Source organism: Dipodomys spectabilis, unplaced genomic scaffold, assembly GCF_019054845.1.
Source record: "Dipodomys spectabilis isolate Male_0828 unplaced genomic scaffold, ASM1905484v1 ptg000187l, whole genome shotgun sequence".
NCBI classification, from domain to species: Eukaryota; Metazoa; Chordata; class Mammalia; order Rodentia; family Heteromyidae; genus Dipodomys; species Dipodomys spectabilis.
The window spans coordinates 2,775,325-2,794,921 of record NW_024870864.1 but is presented as its reverse complement, the minus strand read 5'-3'; the positions used below and the strand labels follow the sequence as shown (position 1 = coordinate 2,794,921).

Sequence of the window (19,597 nt, the reverse complement as noted above, 5' to 3'; positions counted from 1 at the left end):
GAAGTGAAGATATGGCTCAAGTGATAGAGCACCAGCCTTTAGCAAAAACTGCCAAGTAAGAATGAAAGGCCCTGAGTTCAAGCCCCAGTACTAGCAAAGATTAATTAATTAACTATTTTTATTTACTTCTAGGAAAAGCCTCCTCCATAGGACTCTGTGAATAAGAACAGAGGGGGAAAAAAGGAGAAATTATATTCCAGAAAAAGAGAGAGAGAGGGAGACACAGAGAGAGAGAGAGAGAGAGACAGAGAGAGAGACGGGGGGGGGGGGAGGGAGGGAGGAGGCAGAGACATGGTGGAGGCCGAGTAGGAATAGCAATGGGATTGTGCTCACAGCTCCTTTAACTGTATATAATTTCTTAACTATTGTTGAAGATAGTGCCCAGTGAAGGTCATTGACCATCGATCCATTTTTTCAAGGGCTTCCAGTTCTAAGTAAGTACATTGCCTGTAAGTTTGATATTCTTTCTAACAAAACACACCAGAAATGCTCCACTCTCCTTCTGAGATAAGACAATAAGGAGGATTAGAATCCAGGTACCAGTGACTCATGCCTGTAAACATAGCTACTCAGGAGGCTGAGATCCGAGGATTGTGGTTCAGAGCTAGCCTAGGCAGGGAAGACTGTGAGACTCTTATCTCCAATTAACTACCAGAAAATTGGAAGTGGCACTGTGGCTCAAAGCCTTGAGCAGAAGGGCTCAGGGCTCAGGGACAGGGCCCAGGTTCAAGCTTCATGACTAAAACAAACAAACAACAATAACAACAAATCAATGTGATCACACTGAGGGCTAATGTCTTAAAAGTTCTTACAGAGTCAATATTCTTTTTTATTTAATTTTTAATTGTTATTATAAAGGTTATATACAAAGGGGTTACAGTTACATAAGTCAGGTAAAGAATACATTTCTTTTTTTCTTTTTGGGTCCAGTCGTGGGGCCTGAACTCTGGGCCTGGGCGCTGTCCCTCAGCTCTTCAGCTCAAGGCTAGCGCTCTACCAGTTGAGCCATAGCGCCACTTCCGGCTTTTTTCTTTTTGCTTATGTGGTGCTGAGGAATCGAACCCAGGGCCTCAGGCAGGCAAGGCAAGTGCTCTACCACTGAGCCACCTTCCCAGCCCCGAGAATACATTTCTTTTTAGACAATATTACCCTTTTCCTTGCTCTCTCCCAGTTTTTTCCTCTCATCCTCATCTACAAGTCAGAGTCAATATTCTATAGGAAGTAGAAACAAAAACAAAAGACTGTGGATTTCCATGGTGACATTCAAGGTCATCCTGGTCTGTCTATAGTCTAGTTAGTCATTAACTCAGTTGATTATCTCAGGATCAGTCATAGGGACATATTGGTGGCAAGAATGTTAACCAGGTGCTGCTGGTTCATGCTTGTCATTCTAGCTACTGAGGAGGCAAAGTTTCAGAAAATTATAGTTCCAAGCCACCCAGGCAGAAAAGTCTTTGAGACTCCATATCCAAAATAACCAGCAAAAATCCAGGTCAAAGGTTTGGTTCATGTGGTAGAGTACCAACCAAGTAAGCAAGCAAGTGGAGCAAAAGTGAGGCTCTGAGTTCACATTTCAACAACAAAAAGAAGTCACAGACTTTGCTGCCTGGGCTGGCTTTGAATCACAATCCTCAGATCTCAGCCTTGAGTAGCTAGGACTTTAGGCAAGAGTCACCAGTGCCCAGCTTCTTCCTCTTTCTTTTTTTTTTTTTTTTTAGGTCCGGTTATCGGGCCTGAACTCTGGGCCTGGGCGCTGTCCCTCAGCTCTTCAGCTCAAGGCTAGCGCTCTACCACTTGAGCCACAGTGCCACTTCCGGCTTTTTTCTTATGTGGTGCTGAGGAATTGAACCCAGGGCCTCAGGCATGCAAGGCAAGCGCTCTACCACTGAGCCACCTTCCCAGCCCCCCTCTTTCTTTTTTGGAATAGCTAACCTGGATTTCTCCCAAGAGGCTGCCTCCCTGATTACTATCTATCATCAAAGTCTGCAGCTCAAGAGCAAGTGATGTCAAGCCACTTCCCCACAACCCTTGCACGTGTGGGAGGAAAAGCAGCAGCACCCCACTGGGGCTGTGGTTGAGATGTGGCAGTGAAATCAGGAACCTGTGTTAAACGGTCCATCATCAGGTACCACTTAAATCACTGTACACACAGAGATGGCACCTATGTGGCATATGAGCTTATACTCCCCTTCCCAGGGCTGTGGCAGACATTACTAATCAATTGCATCAGACTGAGTCAACCCAAAGCTTCAGACAACTATGATCAGCTAGTCCTGAGTTGGTACCCAGTGGGAAACTGACTTGCCATTTTTGACCCAAACACAGACAAGACCCCAAGGTCAGAATGTCTGTGACTCAGAAGCCAGGCTGGAAGATAGTGGTCAAACCACAGACAGGAATTTCAAAAGCTGTAAGGTAAAGGGCAGGGCAAAGGGTGGCCAAGCAGAACCTTGGGCAGGGAAAGGAGGTGACTCATGTTCATCTGAACTTGAGTTTACACAGCACTTTTACTAAATACCCACAGCTCTGAGGTTAAATGAGTCACTTCCATATGAAAGATGAGGAGACAGAGGTGGTGGTGCACCTGGTGACACTCAGTGATCTGGTCTACCTGGCAGACACGCTTGGATGCAACAGGCCTTGCCTGCCCTCAGGAGCACAGGCAGGCATGGAACTCAAGGTCAGCTTCTCTCCTGACAGTTCATCCTGGAACTGAGATTCATTGCTTGAGCCAGCCATGACTCCAACCCTTCTGTACTTTTTATTTAAAAAAAAGTTTCAGCAAAGATGTATGCTTGTATAATAAGATAGGGAAACCAAGAACCAGTGGCTCATGCCTGTGATCCTAGCTACTCAGGAGGATCCTAGCTACTAAAGAGTGTGGTTTGGGGCTGGGAAAGTGGCTCAGTGGTAGAGCGCTTGCCTTGCAATGCATAAGGCCCTGGGTTCGATTCCCCAGCACCACATAAGCAAAAAGAAAAAAAAAAAGCCGGAAGTGGTGCTGTGGCTCAAGTGGTAGAGTGCTAGCCTTGAGCTGAAGAGCTGAGGGACAGCGCCCAGGCCCAGAGTTCAGGCCCCATGACCGGACCCCCCCCCAAAAAAAGAGTGTGGTTTGAAGCCAGCCTAGTCAGAAAAGTATCTGAGATTCTTATCTCCAATTAACCAGCACAAAGCTGGAAGTAGAGGTGTGGCTCAAGTGATAGAGTTCCAGTCTTGAGCAGAAAATCCAAGTGAGATTGTGAAGCCGCGTTCAAGCCCCAGTACCAGCACACACAAAAATGAACAAATAAAAAGGATAAAGTAGGTGGGGAGAAGTAGGAAACAAAAACATTTCCTGTCCCCCATGTAGGAAATAGAAGTTAAAGACTCCCCTTCTGTGTCAATACCAGGGTTTGAACTCAGGGACTTGTGTTATTGCTAGGCTTTTTTGCTCACAGTTGATGTTCTATCAAGTGAGCCACACCCCTAGTCCTGCCCTTTGCTGGTTAATTGGAGATGGAGTCTGGTAGATTTTCCTGCCCAGGCTGGTTTTGAACTTCAGTTCTCCAGGTATCAGCCTCCTGAGTAAGCAGGATTATAAAGAGCTACTAGTACTTGATCTCTTTTGCTTTTTAGCTAGTTTTTCAGATTGGGTCTTGCTCTTTCATCTGCACTGGCCTCAGACCTTGATCCTCCTACCTCTGCCTCCTGAGTAGCCAGGATTACAGGCATGCACCAACATCCCTGACATTTTTTTTCAGGTGTGTATCAGATACTCTCACCTCTGCCTAGTTGAGGCTACTAGCACAGTATGATGGGATACCAACAGAGAAGAGATGCCCATGGTGCTCTCTACACCAGGAAGAGCCAACTCCAGCTCACCAATGGCAGCATCTGAGAGGGACCCAGTACAGACACTCCTACCTCTGCCATGCCTGATGTTCCGCTCACTCTACATGCATGAGCCACTCAGGCTCTTTCCTGCCTACGTTGGTCTGTCTTTGTTTCTACTGCTTGCAACTAACAGACTGAAGAACTGTCACTGATATACTAAACCTTGGGAAAGCCCAGTCTCTTGGCTACCTGGGCCCTGGCATGAAGCCAGGAGTCTCTTAAGTTGGGCAAGGGAGGCATAAGTCCTTTCTCTCTGTTCTCCTTCTAGCACCCCAGCCCCTTTCTCCCCATGGGAGCCCCACAGATAGGGCCAAGTGGCTGCAGAGACCCTTGCTGGGGCAGGTGATGCTGGCTTTCCCGTAGTGGTTGGGGTCCCCTGAGAAGTTGGGGAGGCAGAGCTTTCCCTGGAGGCGGCAGAGCATATGCACACCATCATCTGCCTTTGCCAATCTCCAGAACTTAACTCTACCACATTCCAGGACAGGGAGCATTCAAATTATCTTGGTCGTTGTGCCGATGTGCAGATACCCCTAGAGCAGATGCTGCTCAAACCTCAGGAGTGGGGAGGACAGGGGCCTGAGCTGAACTGTGCATGGGGAACCCCAGTGACTCCTCTGAGCTCCTGCTCTGAAGGCCTCTGGACTGCTGATCAGTGCCATTCTCCACATTCTTGCAGTCATTTGCTTAGGAAATTGCCCTGGTCTATGTCAGGACTCAATAGCACAGAAGCAGCCACCTAGTGACTGGACAGCATCAGCACTCCAGCATGAAGAGTGGGACCCGGTATGGGGCTGTTCCTTCAGTTTTGAGCCTGAAAGGGGCTGTCAAAGCAGCAGTCACCACTACTTACCTTAGGAAATGGTTCCATGTAGGATGAAATTCTGGTTATACAAGAGAAACCCAATAGCCATTTTTCCTTGAAATTATTATTTATTATTATTTGCTAGAGTCGGATGCTCATGAGAAGTGTATTTCCTAGGCCTGCCTCCAGAGGGTGCCACTGTCACAGCACTGAGCAATCTGCAAGCCTTGCTGCCCTACCACCTGCCCCCATTTGTGCGAGTGAGGCCAATGTCACTTTGCAGATGGAGACTCCAGTGACCCTGCCACATAGCAGGCAGGACCTCATGCATAACAGATAGCCTTCACCTGTCCATTATCTGACCAGGATCTGCAGCCCAGTTACCAGGACATTTGTCAGGAACCTGGGAAAACTCAAGCTCTCCCCTTCTTTGCCAATCACTGGGCTCCATAGGTTGGGACAGGTTGGAGCAGTGGGCCAGTGCATGAGTCAGGAACTCAAGGCTGGTCAAGCAGATACTGGCCTCTGGGGAGCATGAGAAAGACCATGCTTGAAGGGCACCATCATAGACAGCTGCCACTGGTACATATTGTGTGGCTTAGCTTGAATTCTGTCATCCTCAGTGCCCCTTCTCATCCTGGCCAGCCTCTCTAGTTGTGAACTAAGGGGGGAGGATATCACACAAGACTTCCCTGCCCACAGTCCGAGTTTGGAAGCCTGGTGAGTTCCCATGGTAGTCAGAGCTGTCTGCTGACCTACATTGGCACAATGCCATCACTTGGGCCATAGTGGCACTGCCTTTCTAGGTACAGGTTTAAAGCTGTTCTGAGGACAGACTTCCTGGAGAACACCTCTCAAAGGGAACCCTTGTCTCTACTGCAGGAAGCAGGGCCCAAGGCTTCAGGGTCTCACTTGCCCCTAGAGCCATTTCAGAAACCCCAACACCAAGATGCTTGGGCACAGGACTGGTTTTTTATTCCCCTGTCCATGACCTTTTTCAGTGAATTCAGTGAGTCTTTTGTGTGGGGCAGACAAGGGGCGTGGGGCAAGGGATTGCTGAAGAGCATTCAGCAGCAGGGCTCCCAAATCTGTATCTGCCTCCAGAGCACCTTCATGCTTACACCCTTAAAAGTCCCCTCTTTTTGTGTGTAGTGGCACGTGCTAATAGTCTCAGCTCTGGGGAGATTAAGGCAGGCAGATCTCTTGTACCCAGGAGCTCAAGACCAACATGGGTAACACAGTAAGACTCTTGTCTCGAAACAAGCAACTCCCCTCCCAGTGCTAGCTAGCAGATGCAGGGCACATGTGGTAGAGAATCTGGAGGCTTGCTGCTTAGCCAAGTACTAGAGTCACTCAAGCCTATGCTGGAGCACACCTGCCTGAGGCTTAGCAATCTGGGAGTGGACTGAAGACACAGGATGCAGTGCAAGGCCTACTGAACCACACCCAGGCTGAGATTTGCTGTGGGTCCACTGCTCAGAGGGGTGGTGGCAATGAGGCCCCTAGATGTCATTTGCTTGTCCCCTTTGCTCAGACTGATAACCCCACCCACGAGCCTGTTCCCAGCTCACCTGCACTCACGAGAGTCCTTGTGCATGGCAAGGCTGGGTGCAATCACACTTTTTATTGGACTTTCTGTGGGCAACTTGGGTTCTCTGAGCTGCCATCTGACTCCCAAGACCCTCACCCAGATCCTGGCCTCTGTTTGGAGGAGGGCATTATCCTCTTCTCAGGTCTTGTCACAACTCAAGTCTCTGGGGATATTTTCTTGAAACAAATCCAGTTTTCCTATTGCCTCTCCTTGTGCCAGCCTGCCCAGCCCAGGTGTCCTGGACAATGGGCTCCGGCCCAGGGTCTGGGCAGTGCCTGCCCATTTTGGGCCATATCAGACCCTCCACAGCAAAGTACATGCCATAGGTTAGAGCCTATAGCTTGGTGTTGAGGTGGAAGAAGGGGGGTGCTGTGTAGGTAGTGACAGGTGGTATGTGACAGGCAGATGGAGCAGGACCAAGTCTGTGGCGGAGGGCACTGTCGAAGTATGTAGGGGGGAAGTGCATCAAGCCAGTGGCCACAGGTGAGTGGCTTGTGGCCAGGAAGTGGGCTGGGAAGGCTGGGATGACCAGAGGGCTGAAGGGGAGTGTGGCCTGGCCTTTCAAATGCTCTGGGGTGCCAGCAAAGTTGAGCGGGCAATGCAACATGGTACCCCTGTATGCCTCTGGGGCAGCAGGCCCCAGGCCTGGGCCCAGCAGGCAGGAGACAGCCAGGCCAGGTGCTGTAGACTTAACCCCACATTCCTTGGTTTCCATCTCCTTCAGAAATGGAGTCACTGCCCTCAGTTTTTTACCACCATGGGTAAAACCATCTTCTTCCAGGCTGCGCTTGTGGCCAAGGCCTGAGATGTTGTGGTGGGTAGACAGGGGCAAGAGGCTTTCAGCGGTGCCCTTGGCCATGGGGGACACCCAGCAGGCTTTGGGCTTAGGGTAGAAGCTGCTCTTCCTGGAACTGCTTTTCTGGAATGCAGAGGGGCGGCTGGCATCCCCACCCCACCCCAGCTGGGGCTCTTGGGTTGGTAGCCCCTCCTCTTTGCTAGAAGGCCCCAGGAGTACTCTGTCTTTCAGGCTGGAGAAGTCCCAGGGGTGCTGGCTGACAGGCTTCAGAACTTCGGTAGGGTAGGCGTGGAAACAGCCTGTGAAGATGGGGGCGGTGGGGCAGGGCCCTGCCTGAACCTCAGCCTTGACACTGCTCCCAGGGGCCTGCAGTCTCTCCTGAGAGGTCAGCTGGTGCTCTGAGTGCTCAGCTAGCCCTCTGAGGGTCTGAGGACTCTCTGGGGGCTCCCTTTCAGAGCCATCTGCCCCATGACGACAGCCCTCCTTGTGGCACTGCAAGGCCTCGACTTTGCTGACCTGGGCCAGGAGCTTCTTTTTGGCCAGTGGTGACATGATGCCATGTGCCCCTTTGTAGTAGAAGTTGGACAGGAACCGCTTGTAGGCTTCAGGACAGCTGCTGGTACCTACGAAAGGCAGGGAGGGCCCAGAGGCTGGATCTGGCTGCTTCATGCTGTCTTTAGAGGGCCCCTGGCTAGGAAGCTGTGCCAGGTCAGTAGCATCTGTTTTGGTCTTTTCTGGAATCATCTAGAATGAGAAAAATCCTTGCCTTAGGGATGGGTCTTGCATCCTACCCTGGGAACCTGGATGCAGCAGAGTTTTCGGGGTGCCCAGGACCCTTGTTAGTCTTTACAGCAAAAGTTTCACAAAGTGCCCTGTCCTATGGGTGGATACAGCCTAGAATCCAGACATAGCGCTTGATGACTGAATGTGAGCTGGGCTTCAAAGGACCTAGGGCAAGGACAGGCCCTAGCAGCGGGCACTGAATGTTTCCAGCAGGGAGCCTGGCAGAGACAGCCAGGCAGGTAGGAGAGTTGCAAGGAGAAGTCAAGAGGGGCAGCGGGTCAACACTCACCAGGCCCACCTGCCTCTCCTCCTTGGCCTTCTTCAGTCTCTCCGTGGCTCCATCATCCCCCCGGTGCTCCTTGGCCATCTTGTATTGTTTCCTGGGCTTGGAGGGGGGCAGCGGCTTGTCATCCTCGCCTTTCAGGTGCCGCACATATGGGAGCACCAGCCTGAGGAGAAGTCAGTGTGACCACAGGAAGCTGGTGGTCATCCCACACGGCTGGCCTCTGGCTCTATCCATGCCCTTCTGGTTCCCCATCACTACTACCAGCAGGAATGTCCCCTACGGTGTCCCCAGAGTGTCAGCCCCACCCTGACAGTACGCACAGCCGACCACCGCTCCTCCTCCCGTGGCTACACAATTCCTGGCCCAGCTGAGGACTCAATGCACTGAGCCCTCTACCCAGGGAGATTGTGGTACATCCTGCATACCTCTCGTAGTGGCGACGTGTGCACGTGGCCGCACTTGTGCTGCCAGGGCTGCCTCCCAGCTCGTCATACACGTTCTTCCAGAGGCGGCGACCCGTCACCTGCAAAGGTCATCATCTGAGGCAGTGCCCCCTAGTGGCAGGGTTCTTGAAACCCCAGATTCCCCCCTGCAGGGATGGGGGCGGCTAAGTGGGATGCTAAAGGGGACCACGCAGCACCCACCAATCTTTTCTCCCAAGGACCGCTTGACTGCTAGCCCAAGCAAGTTTTGAGGAAAGGAAGGCACCACAGATGGGGAAGAAAAAAAAAATCTGCTTGGAGCAGCGAGGCACCAGCAGGGAGGGTAGGTCCCTGCTCCCCGCGGCATGCAAGGGCTGGGATTGGGGACTCTGGCTCTTCCTTTCTCGTGGACAGCTAACGTTCCCCTTCCCCAGCTCGCCCTGGGATACAGCTGGAGATGTGGCACAGTAAGAGCCAGAATGAGCCTTCCTTACCAGCTCGTAGGCCCCCAGCTTCTCCACTGCCTTGTAGATCTTCCACAGGTTAACTAGAGGAAAGAAGCACCAGGCCAGCTTTCAGCCTCTGCAGAAGGTGGGGGCAGCCTGCAGCCCCTTACACACCCAGACAGGCCAATAACACAGAGGGCAGACTGGTCCAGTGAGTACCTCACTGGCCCAGTGGCCAAGAGGCTGTTCCAGTGGCTCCACCCATTGCCAGCCCTAAGCCTACAGGGAGGCACCTTTCTGTTTGCAGCCCCTGTAAGCTGTCAGCATCCAGAGTTCCCCATTGCCCTGGCTAGGTGAGGCTCCCTGCCGGGCCCCCCTCCCTGCCTGCACCCCAGGGACGCACTCTGCTTGAAGCCGAGATGGGGCACCCTCTCGATGGGCGTGTGTCGCTCCTTCATGAACTTGTAGAGGCTGACCAGGAAGGCCTGCTCCTCCTCCCGCTCCCCGCCTGCCTCGGGGGAGTCCTGGGGAGAGAACAGGAGGCGTGGGGATGGACCCCAGTTGGTAGGTAGCTGGACATGTGGGCACCATTGGCTGTGAGGAGAGGTGCCTGGCCCCAACCCCAGGCTCCCTGAGAGCACCTAGCCTCCTGTCCTGGACTGCGGTCATCTTGCTTTTGGACACAGGCACAGGCATCAGCTTAGTGACCAGGACTCAGGACAGGGCTGGAGTCCAGAGCTCCACGGGAGTCTAACAGCCAAGGAGGGCTGAAAGCAGCCACAAGGGCAGCCTTGCCTTCTCTAAGCTGTTTCTTTATCTTGTTTTTGATTTTACATCTCCATCTTGGCGTCTCCAGCAGCCTGAGCTCCTGGAACACAGGCTTAGTGTCCTGTCGCCCTGGGGTACAAGTTAAAGGAACAAGGGTATTGGGTTCTTCTGGTGCTGTGGGCCTACTCCATGAGGCCTGCATCCCCCAGAGGGGATGCTTCCATGCTATCAGCTTGGATGGATAGATGGAAATGTAGTTCTACATCTTAGAGTGAATAGTGCATATTCTGTTTTCCCTTCTCCTTCCTTCCTTCCTTCCTTCATTTCTCTTTCTTCCTTTCTTGCTTTCTTACCTATCTTTCTTCTTTTCTTTTTTATTTCTTTCAGTACTGAAGTATTTAAAAAGCAAGTTCCAAGGCCGAAACTCATTGCCACAGGTGACATGTGAGTCCTCCAGCATCCAGCTCCTGTACCTTTTGAATGGGCCCTAGCTGTCTGCAGAATTTGTGGTAGGAGCACATCTCCCTCCTCAGAGCTCAAGGTGTCTCCAGATTCCACTTGCAGGCCAGGCTGAAAATGTAGGAGAAGAGGCCCCAGGAGTCTCCTAACTCACCTCCTGCTGGACGGGGCTCTGGCTCCTGCTCTGTTCACCATCAGGTTTAGGGGACACAGGGAGTTCCAAGGAGTCACTCTCCTCTGATTGTTTCCTTTTCCCTTTGGCAGAGGGTGCTGTCAGGAGAGAGGAAAGAAAGAGAGGAAAGGACACATGGGATGCATGTAGCTGAGGAGTAGTCCCTCACCCCCAGCTGCAATGGGCTAGAGGAGGGGAAAGTCTTTAGCTCTTCCATCCAGTGTCCCCTGCTAGTCATTCCTGCATGCAGTTGGACTCTTCCTTTAAACAACACACAGACACACACACCACCACCACCACCATCCAGCAGCAGCTTGTCCTGGCCTGGTGGATCTTCTCCCTTGTCATTGCCCACATCTGAGGGAAACCCTTTAAGTTTCATCAGGGTCAATCTGAGGAGGCCGGGTGGAGCATAATGATCAGCCCGTGTTCAGGCAGAAAGTTTCACAGCAGCTCAACAGTATTGGGGAGACTGCCAATGCCCTCATGTCTGTGGACTTCCATAGCACCACACAATTGTCCCTCCAAGAATAATCTAGATGAAAACAAGTAATAAATTGTGAGATACTAGACATTTCCTTGAGTAGGCACAGAGTGCTTCTGCTCCTACTTGGGCCTGCTGCTGTCCTCTCTGTGACTCTTCAGTTCCCTCCTAACAAGTCCCTTCCTCCAGGTGGCTTTGGCCAGCCTACTCCTCGTCTTAGCCTTGGCTACTCACAGCCATCCTGATGGACTGCCTGTCATTTGTCTAGCTCCTCAATATCCACCCCCACCATCCAGTAGGCACCAGATAAGCCTACTTGCAAGGTTCAACCATGCAAAAGGGGCCATGCATTCCACTCTACTTAGGGAAACCAATGGGTTGCAAAAATGCAACTCCTTTGCCATTCCAAACATCACAACCATTGGAAACTGCCTCAAGCCATGAAGCAGGCTGGCAGAGCAAATCTGGCATCAGGAACTCACATCATTTTTTTCTCTTTTTTTGAGACGATTTCACTAAGTATGTAACTGGCCTCAAACCCTCAATCTTCCTGCCTTGACCTCCCAAGTGCTGGGATTATAGGCACGTACAACATCTATTTTTCTGTACTAGGGATCAAACCCAGGGACTTGTGCATATTCTATTCAATTCCCACTCTACTATTCTACCACTGAGCTCCACTATGCAGCCCACTTTGGCCTCAAACTCTCAATCCTACCTCTGAGTGCTGGGATTACAGGCATGGACCACCATGTCTAGCCTAGACAACTTGTTCTTTTGTTTTTTCCTCTTCCTTTTTTCTCCTTTTGCTTCTTGTTTATCTGTTATGGACAGGTCCTTATTCCTGATCCACAAGAAATCCCTATTGATAGAAACTGTAGGATTTCCTTCTCCATCCCAGATAAATGAATGTTTTTAGGTCAGGGTGTTTTAGTCAATCCTGGGCAGAAAAGTTTGTGAGACTCCATCTCAAAAATAAGCCTGGTGCCGGTGGCTTATGCCTGTAATCCTAGCTACTCAAGAGGCTGAGATCTGAGGACCGTAGTTCAAAGCCAGCCCAGGCAAGAAAGTCTGTGAGACTCTTTTTTTGTCGGTTGTGGGGCCTGAACTCTGGGCCTGGGGGCTGGCTGTCCCTAAGCTCTTCAGCTCAAGGCTAGCACTCTACCACTTGAGCAACAGTTCCACTTCCAGCTTTTTCTGCTTATGTGGTGCTAAGGAATTGAACCCAGGGCCTCATGCATGCAAGGCAAGCACTCTACCACTGAGCCACCTTCCCGGCCCCCACGAGACTGTTAGCTCCAATAAACCACCAGAAAACTGGAAGTAGCGCTATGGCTCAAGTGGTAGAGCACTTGCCTTGAGCTGAAGAGCTGAGGGACAGCACCCAGACCCAGAGTTCAAGCTCCACGACCACCACCACCAACAAAATAATAATCAGCAAAAAGCTTGGCTGAAGGTATGACTCAAGTGGTAGAGCCATGAGCAAAGGAATTAAGCAAGAGCACAAGGACCTGATTTCAAACCCCAGTACTAGAAAAATAAAATAAGGCTGGGAATGTGGCTTAGTGGTAGAATGCTTTCCTAGCATGCAGGAAGCGCTGGGTTCGATTCCTCAATATCATATCAATAGAAAAAGCCAAAAGTGGTACTGTGGCTCAAGTGGTAGAGTGCTAGCCTTGAGCAAAAGAAGCTCAGCGACAGTGCCCAGGCCCTGAGCTCAAGTCCCAGGACTGGCAAAAAAAATTTTAAATAAAATAAAATGTCTTTAGGAACATAAACACACACTAACACCATCCAGAGGGCTGGAGGCATAAAGATCTTCAGGATCTTTGTTTTCTGTGATAGCTCCATCTGCTACTGCTTACTCACTTTGTCTAGGTCCTTGGCTCAATGTCCTTGGCTCTCTCATGCACATTCTGTCACTTAGTCCCAGGAGGGTTCCCGTTGAAAGAGGGGGAAACAATCAAGAGAGGTCAAGTGGCTTGTCTCCCTGAGGAACCAGGACTCAAAATGAAGTCTGTCTGACTACAGGTCCATTAGCAAAACCCTGATAAGGAGTCCATTTACACCAGGAGAGACATCCGTCCTGAGGCCCATCAAAGACAGAGACTCAGTCACCCTCTTTGCTGGTTTCAGTCATTCGGTTCACACCAGTCTCCAGAAATGCTGGGTTAACAACTGGCTTTAAGCCTGATGCCTTTCCAACCAAGTTCTCAGTCCTTTCCTCCAATATAGAAGAGAGGCATTGACCTCTTTGTTACCTTGCTTGCCTGTCCCCTCCATATGTCCTGTCTTCTCTCCCTTACTTCTTGCTGCCTCACATCCTAGCCATGGTCAAGGAAGGATTTCCACCTGAGTGTCCCTGAGCATGATGGGTTTCTTGCAAATTAGATACAAACAGAATGGCATGTTGGTGTCCATCGGGCTTCAGATCAATAGGTGGTTGGACTATCACTCATCTAGGAATGTATTTTAATTAATTAATTAATTTATTTATTTATTAACTTATTTATTTTGTCAGTTGTTGGGCTTGAACCCTGGGCCTGAGCACTGTCCCTGAGCTCTTCATCTCAAGGTAAGCATTCTATCACTTGAGCTACACCACCACTTCCCTGGGAATGTGTTTTAAAGACTGACCTTTCAGGTCCTATAAGGGGTATCATGAGAGTCTACCCCACAGGGATCCCAGTGGGTTATCAGATTTGAGTTCTGGAGTTTGTGAACTCTGCCTAGGCTGTGCTCAGGAAAAATATCCTGGAGTTGGGCACTCAGGTTACCTGGAAAGGAGGTCACCAATCCAAGCTGTTTTAACCCTAGATGGGAAAGGGATCAGAGCTCCTGCCTCCTGCCACCCAGGGAAACACACTCTCTCTGTTCTGAGTCCCCAAATGAACTTGGTCTCCATTCTCTTCCAGTCGGGGCTAGCGCTCTTTCTGTCCTGGCAGTGCCTTTTGGGTGCCCACTTCTGCAGAAGAGGAGGCAGAGAGACACTTCTCCCTTTTCCAGGTGTCTTCTGTCTAGTGCTGACCTGCCCTAACCCCACCTTTACCCAACTCATTCATAAATCTCATTGCCATGTAAATCTTCATTTGTAAAAAAGGTTCTGATGAAAATTAAGTTTGATATCCACTGTTAAAGACATGGAAGGGGGGCGTTCTCTGGCCTGCCCAGCTCATAGCTTATGAGGGGCCCAAGCATGTAACGGTGAGCTAGGCTCCACTTCTGGTTCTGGAAGGGTGGGAAGGGAATTATGAAGCTGATGATCCCACAGTCCAGCCTCTCCCTACCTGCAGAGGCTGGAGAAATCTACCTGTCCCTACGTGCCATGAGTCATGTTACTCAGTGTCTGGCTCCGAGCTTGTATGGAAGGTTCCTTCCAAGACAAGACCTCAGTGTCCCAGGGTTGGATCAAGATTAAAACATAAAAGAAGCCTCTTCTCACCACAAGAATGTCTTTCAGGCCTGACTTTTTCAGTCCACAAAACAGTAATGATAATGGGGATTGGTGTTCCAATGTTTACTTGTAACACACCTAGAATCTACATCTGGTGGCGGTGGGATGTGAGACATGGAGATTTACCCATATCCCCCCACACACACACACGCATATACACTAGTTAGGGTGTCAGTACTCTCTGAGTGACCCCTCTCTCCCAGTAACATTCCTGAAATGTTACTTTCCCCACAATCCCACTACAAATAAGGAGCCCCTTTGGAACTATTTCTAGACTTTCTGTTCTGTTCCATTCACTGTGGAATGCTGGTAGCTTTATGAAACCATTTGTTATTCAGAGGGCAAGTCTCTCATTATTGCTCTCTTTTTAAAATATTCCACCTGGAGCTGGGATGTAGCTCAGTAGCAAAGTGCTTGCCTAGCAAGTGCAACATTCTAGGTTTAATACTCAGTACTAAAACAAAAAACAAACAAATACAGTTAAAAAAAACACCAAAAAATTCATCTGAACTTTAGGATAATGTGGTCATATTTTCTACAAAATGAATAAATGAGTAAATTAATAAATAAATATACCAGTGGGGTTTTGATGGAATGGCACTTGCAGTTAGAAGCTACTTTGAAGGAAAAATGATAGTTTTGACAATGCACCCTTCTTTTTTTGGGGGGGGGGTCCGGTCATGGGGCCTGAACTCTGGGCCTGGGCGCTGTCCCTCAGCTCTTCAGCTCAAGGCTAGCACTCTACCTTGAGCCACAGTGCCACTTCTGGCTTTTTTCTTTTTGTTTATGTGGTGCTGAGGAATCAAACCCAGGGCCTCTGGCATGCAAGGCAAGCGCTCTACCACTGAGCCACCTTGCCAGCCCCAATGCACCCTTCTTTTTAAGACCACATGTCTCTACTAGTTCAGGGAGCCCTCTGAGGTTGGCAGAAGTTCCTTCCTGGGCCCTGTGTCCTTCCCACCTAATTTATTCCTAATTTGATCCTAGAATTTTGTGCAGTTAGACAATAGTACTAGAAAAGCCGTGATACTCAACATAGGACTGTACTCCACAAGCCCCTTCCACTTCTCATCCACTGCAGTCAGGAAGACCAAGGGAGATGGGGTACTGGGCCAGAAGATGAGCTTGTATCCAGCCCAACCTAGGCATCATGTGGGTGGGGCAGGGAGAATTGCCCAAGCCCCTCATGGGTTATGACTTTGATGTCTGCTCAGCTCCATGGCTTGTGAATGAGGCAGCTCAACCTTCACATCCTAAACTACAGCAAAGGGCTTCCATTCAGTCACTCACTCTAAGTAGAGCATGCTCCTGAAAGTATGTTCTTAAGTGATTCCTTCCCTTTATAAACCACAGGTCCATCACTCAAAGAAGTGTTCTGGCCAGGCTTGGACAAGGCATCTTATAAGTGCTTTCCTGAATCACCCCAGCCCAGGGATGATTAACAGACCTCATACCTGAGGCTCAGACAGGTTCAACAGTTTGCCTCAGGCTACACAGCTGTCCAGTGGCAGAGCTATGATTCTGAATCAGAGAAATTGGACTGTTCCAAGACACCAAATCCCAACATTTAGAGCTTTCTGAATGTAGGCTGAGGGTACAAAGTTTCCCACTTTTCCTGTGTGGATCTGTATCCGTCTGTCACTCTGCTAACATGAGCAGGTTTGTATAAAAGCTCAATTGGCCAGACCCAAGGTGGGAAGGAGCAAACATCTACCACTGTAAATCCACATCCCTGGCCTCATAGGCCCCCAGGGCCCTGGGGTCTCTCACTAATCTTCCTTCATAGGAGAAGAATGATGGATAGTTACTGAGAATCCCTTAAGGAATTACCACCTGATACCAAGGGCTGCTTCTGGCCGGGGCTCAGCCTACCTGGGACAAGCGACAGGGGATCTACACAAAGAGAAGAAAGTGAAGACAGTGGTAGAGTCACTGAACATAACTCCCTGGGCTTATCCATGGCAGAAGTTGGATAGGAACAGCATGGAGGCCATGGGGAAATCACACCCCCTGTGTGTCTGTCCTCTAGCCCTTTCAGACAAGAGCTGAAATCAGATGAGACTGGGCAGGAGGAGGAGAGTGCTGGGAACCACACAGGCGCATCATTTACCAAGTCTGCCACTGGAAGATGTGTGTGCTGGCCTAATGGCCAGTATTCTAGGCAGAAGAAAGCATGAAATGACGCTCCCCCACAAACTACAATGGAGTCTGTGTGTGCACACCTCCTCAGTGAGATCTGAACCAGCAGGTCCTGTCCAGCCCCCCCCATGGTAGCTCACTACACCAAAGAACTCTCTAAACATCAGCTTGGGTATTTAGGATGAGCCTATTTGATCTCAAATACTCTTGATGTCCAGAGAGGACCAGAGCCTAGCCCAAGACCACATAGCTTTGAGCTGACCTGCAGGCTGAGTGTGGGTACCCCTTACCCTCCCTCTCTTTTTCTTGCCTGGCCCACTCCCTCTCAGTATGATAGGAAGGAAGTGACACTTCCTTTCATGAAAAGTCACTGACTAGGAAGATTGCATAGATTACAACAATAATTGCAACAACTGTCTCAATAACAACCAGCAGACATGGACCCACCCCCTTGCCTGAGGTTGTTGGCTTAAGTTTCTCTTAGCTCCAGCTGGAATGGAAACAAAGACAGCCTTTGAAGCAGCCAGTCCACTCTGTGGCCCAGGAGCAGTCTGCCTGGCAGTCTGCTGCTGGGGCTTGCTCCAGTGGGTGGGTTGGGAAGGGGAGCTGCCAAAAGCCAGCATTGAGGACAGACAAGCTGGACATACCCTGCGGACCTAGCATATAATACCAGCCACAGCCCAGCCTCCACACCTCGGCTCGGGGTGGGGGAGAGGGACGTGAAGGATCTATAAGCAGCTTGGGCCAAGGCAACAGCTCAGAGAGGTGCACAAAAGCACAGGGCATGGTAGCACCAAATGTGAGAGTACTCATTTCCAGGCCCCACGGCCACTCAGCTCTGGGATGTCCTAAAAGATCCTATTCCAGGATAGGTTGAACCCCTACCGTCTCTCCCCACCCAGTGTGGGTGATGTTTGATGGTAATAGTAACAATTCTATCCATGGATAAACCCCCTACCACCAAGGGGAAACAAGACTCAGAGGTGCTAAGTGTCCCAACCACACAGCCAGAACCCCTGCAAGGGGCACCCCCTAACCCCTCAGCTTTTCCACTTCCCTTGTACAACCCCACCACACTGTGGCCCTCCAAGTCCCTTGCACCAACCTAAGGGGGACTGTGGGCCACTCCAGGGCAGTTTTCCACCCAGGAAACAGAAGACCATAGGGAAAGAGGGGCAAGGAGTCTTGGCGGCTTGTCCCTCACTGCTAGACTTGGTTTCCCTGCCTCAGATTCTCTGACTGTAAATCAGAACTAGAGGGGCTTGATTCTAAAGCCCTTTCTTCCTCTGTCATGTCAAGTTCTAGTTCCTAGGTAGTCAGACTGGACTAACTCAGCTCTGTAGGGAATGGACCATCTCTCTCACTTTTCCCTGCCCTGGCACAACTTTGTAGTACAGAGACCCTCACATGTTCATCCGTTCCCCACGGTGGGATCGGGCAGGGGGCAAGAAGCACCTGTTTCCTTTGCGAGATCCTTTGTCCTGTGGATCTTTCCACGCAGGCCCAAGGCCCAAAAGCTTGCCTTTGTACAAAGGTAAGGTGAATAGGCCATTATAAGGACACTGGGACCTCCCTGAGCCCTTGGGTTCCTGAATCCAGGTCGCCAGCATGGGTAGGAGTGGAGGGCGGTGAGACCCCCCCCCCCACACCTGGATAACTCTTAGTGCGGAATATTGGGGATGTGTGGCCTGGGTTGCGCCCCCAGGCAAGGCCGACTGCAAGGCGGGTTGTGTTCCTAGCATGCCAGCAGCCTGCGCTTCTGCCCTCTGCCTGCTCCCCGCATCACCATCAATGCCACAGCCTCAACCCTGTCCCTTCCGAAGACACGATAGAAAAGAAAAGAAGGGGGAAGTCAGGACAAAGAAGAGGAGCGCAAAGGAAAACGGCCTGCCTCCAGCTGGGATGGGGGGCGGGGGGGGTGTGTGAAGAGGAGATCAGAAAGGCGAGGAGAACGAAGAAAAGCACTAGAAACCAGCGGCGCCGAAAGAGGAACCGTTCATTCTTCAAAGCGCATTGAGCAAGTTCTTCAAATACCCGCGAAGTCACTTTCAGGAAACGGCGGCCGGCGTGGAAAGCGCCCCGCGGCCCCGCGGCCCCTGCGGGTCCCGGACGCCTGCGGGCCCCGGACGCCCGCGGGCCGCGTCGGCGGGTTCTGAGAACCCCGGGGATGTCACGGGGGAGGGGACAGAGCGGCCGGAGGCAGAGGAACTGCTGCTGACAGCTGTCACAACAAATTAGCTGAGCCCAGCTCGAGACTGAAACCGCGGCAGGAAGTGGGAAGACAGAACCGTCCGGGGCTCGGTGAAATTTCAGTCCGGAGACGCCGACGAGAGTTTCGAGATAAACGCCCGGGAAGCCCCTGACCGCCCCAACTTTTTCTTTTTTGTCTTTCCTTTTCTCGGAGAGCGCGCGCGAAGACACCCAGGCCTCCCGCCCCGCGCCGGGCGGGCTGCCAGCGCCCCGACCCGCGCTCCCTCCGCGGACCCCGGCCCCGCGAGCCCTCCTCCCGTCCCCTCTGCCCCCCAAGGACGGTCCCACCTCCTTGAGGGCCAAAAGAGACCCGCCGCCGCGAGCTTCGCCTCCCCCCCCGCCCCCGACCCCCCCCCGCTTCCCCCCGCCCCGGCCTCGGGGCTGCTTACCCATGGCCGGGCGAGGTCCTGCGCCGCCCGTCCGGAGACCCTGGACCCGGGACAGCACTGCCGACCCCGCGCTCCCGGTGCTCCGACTGACTCCAGGCGTCGCGCTCCAGCCGCTCTTCGAAGCCCCGCCCCCTCAGGGCACCGCCCCCATCCGCTCCAGGTTTCTATTGGTGAGTCCTATTATTTCAGGCGGGACAGGTGTCCGCCCCCTGAGCCCGGTTACGCCTGGGAGTTGTAGTGTGCGCGAAAGTGAAGACGCGCAAGAATTACTGCTGCAGTCTCTCTCCCTCCCTCCCTCTCTCTTTCTCTGTCTCTGTCTCTCTGTCTCTCTCTGTCTCTGTCTCTCTCTCTCTGTCTCTGTCTCTGTCTCTCTCTCTCCTTTTCTCCCTCCCTTTCTTTCCTCCCTGTCTTTCTTTCTTTCGTCCTCCCTCCCTTTCTTTCTTTCCTTTTTTCTTTTTTTCCGGTCGTGGGGCCTGAACTCCT

General features: G+C 51.4%; 1 protein-coding gene across 2 annotated transcripts; it reads right to left on the bottom strand.

The window, feature by feature from the left end:
* Window positions 1–4,783: 4,783 nt before the first annotated feature.
* Window positions 4,784–19,195, bottom strand: Arid5a (AT-rich interaction domain 5A). 2 transcript variants are annotated; one of them, XM_042695336.1, is made up of 7 exons: window positions 19,115–19,195; window positions 10,381–10,496; window positions 9,403–9,523; window positions 9,048–9,100; window positions 8,557–8,654; window positions 8,135–8,294; window positions 4,784–7,806 (listed from the first exon to the last, which is right to left on the bottom strand). In XM_042695336.1, exons 1-7 carry the CDS (start codon window positions 19,116–19,118, stop codon window positions 6,601–6,603), a joined length of 1,758 nt encoding a protein of 585 aa, XP_042551270.1. In that variant the 5' UTR covers window positions 19,119–19,195; the 3' UTR covers window positions 4,784–6,600. The 2 variants fall into 2 exon arrangements, with proteins under 2 accessions (XP_042551270.1, XP_042551271.1); XM_042695337.1 differs by lacking the exons at window positions 9,403–9,523; window positions 19,115–19,195 and having other exon boundaries at window positions 10,381–10,413.
* Between the last annotated feature and the right edge of the window lie 402 nt (window positions 19,196–19,597).